Here is a 1,903-nt window from a genome sequence, read left to right as displayed (position 1 = left end):
TCGTTCTTAATTAAAATCCCTAAGTAAAATATTAAGTTTTAATCAGATGCTTTCCAATGAATGAACACTCATTGAATCCTAGATCGATACGGGGAAGGGCTGTCAGTGGCAGGGGACTCCTATCTATCATGGTGAAATGCGACGAATATAAACGGTTATATTCGGACATTGTATCATTGGGTCCAACTTAACTAAATTATAATAATAAGGTGAATATAAACGGTTATATTCAACTATTATGAACTTAGCAGCATAGAGCTTGGTTAAAAATCTATTAGATAGATAAGATCAATTGTTGTTCACCAAACTATCCAAGAATTATATATGATATAATTGACAACTGTTATCTACCTAAATAATCATGTTTTAAGGACTACCAGTGGTTGACTTATGACATGACGAAATATGGATCTTGGCACACTAGAAAGATTTATGGGATATACTTTTTGAATTAATAGTTAGGGCTATTAATTTGATAAAAATAGTGGGAGATATATTATGAATATGTCATATGCATATAAATATTTAACTCAGACAATCTAATGTTTATTTTGCACTTTTATCATTGTAGATACTGAATAATGGAAAACAACACAAACACACTATCTGTACGATCAGTCCTTGAGAAGGAAAAATTGACAGGAGGAAACAACTTCCTAGACTGGCAGAGGAAACAACTCCATGTCATTGATATTCCTCCTCCAGGCCCCCTCCCTGAGGGTGCTACTGCTGATGAACGAGAAGCACACACAAGGGATGAGAATGATGCAAATGATGTTGCATGTCTTATGTTGGCAACTATTAGTGCTGAGCTTCAAAGACAGCATGTGCATATGGATGCATATACTATCAATGAGCACTTGCAAAGCATGTTTGCAAGCCAAACTCGTCAAGAAAGGTTCAACACGAGTAAGTCACTCTTTAATTGCAAACGAGCGGCAAGTGAACCAGTTGGCCCACATGTTCTGAAGATGATTGGTTACATTGAGTACCTTGAAACTTTGGGTTTCCCGATTAGTCCGGAAACTGGTATTGATCTAATCTTGAATTCTTTGAACAACAAATTCACTCAGTTTGTTGTGAACTATAATATGAATGAATTTGACAAAACACCTACGGAATTGTTGCATATGTTGAGAACATATGAGACCAACATGAAGATAGCTGAACCTGCTCCCATACTGATGGTGGGCAATAAAGGTAAGGCCAAAGGGAAGGGCAAGTGGAAGGGTAAGAAGAAGATTGGATCTGATTCTACACCCAAGCCAAAGTCAGGTCCCAAACAGGCTTTATAGCCTAAAGGTGGTGTTGCCAAGGGTGAATGTCACTACTGCAAGAAAGCTGGTCACTGGAAGAGAAACTGTCCAACTTATTTGGAGGATCCAAAGAAAATGAAGGCAGTTCAAATTTCTGGATCAGGTATTTATGTTATAGAAGTCAATTTGTCTATTTCTACATCTTGGGTATTTGATACTGGATGTGCTTCTCACATTTGTATAAATGTGCAGCGCCTGTAGACACTACCTACCGCAACGATAACCATTCATGTCAATTATATGTTGCAATAGCAAACATTACGTGTTGCATAAAGTATTTGTTAAATAATTAATTGTAGTATGATAATAAAATTTACTTGAAATATAGCTAGAATACTTTTAAATGCTTAATTAATAAAATATAATATACTAAACATGAAAAGAATAAATTTGGAATAAAATACTAATTTTTATATTATCTCCTTAAAATAATTAATTATAATAAAAAAATTATTTAATTATGTATAAAATAATAATACCGCAATTGAATTATATTTTCTTAAAATAAATTATATTAAAAAATTACCTTCAAATTAATTAATTAATTTACATTTAATCATTTTAAAAATAAATAATTTATTCATTAC

At 33.1% G+C, this 1,903-nt stretch overlaps 1 protein-coding gene across 1 annotated transcript; it reads left to right on the top strand.

Moving 5' to 3' along the window:
- The first annotated feature begins 581 nt into the window (after positions 1–581).
- Positions 582–1,295, top strand: LOC108212364 (uncharacterized). Its single transcript, XM_064089945.1, has one exon. The coding sequence runs from the start codon at positions 582–584 to the stop codon at positions 1,293–1,295; it is 714 nt and encodes a 237-aa protein (XP_063946015.1).
- Positions 1,296–1,903: the final 608 nt, after the last annotated feature.

Source organism: Daucus carota, chromosome 3 (genome assembly GCF_001625215.2).
Source record: "Daucus carota subsp. sativus chromosome 3, DH1 v3.0, whole genome shotgun sequence".
In the NCBI taxonomy this organism is placed as follows: domain Eukaryota; kingdom Viridiplantae; phylum Streptophyta; class Magnoliopsida; order Apiales; family Apiaceae; genus Daucus; species Daucus carota.
The sequence above is the reverse complement of the archived record's forward strand: the minus strand, read 5'-3'. Positions and strand labels throughout refer to the sequence as shown.

Excerpts from the sequence above, each read along its gene's own strand:
- LOC108212364 (XM_064089945.1), top strand. The coding sequence starts at position 582 with ATGGAAAACAACACAAACACACTATCTGTACGATCAGTCCTTGAGAAG.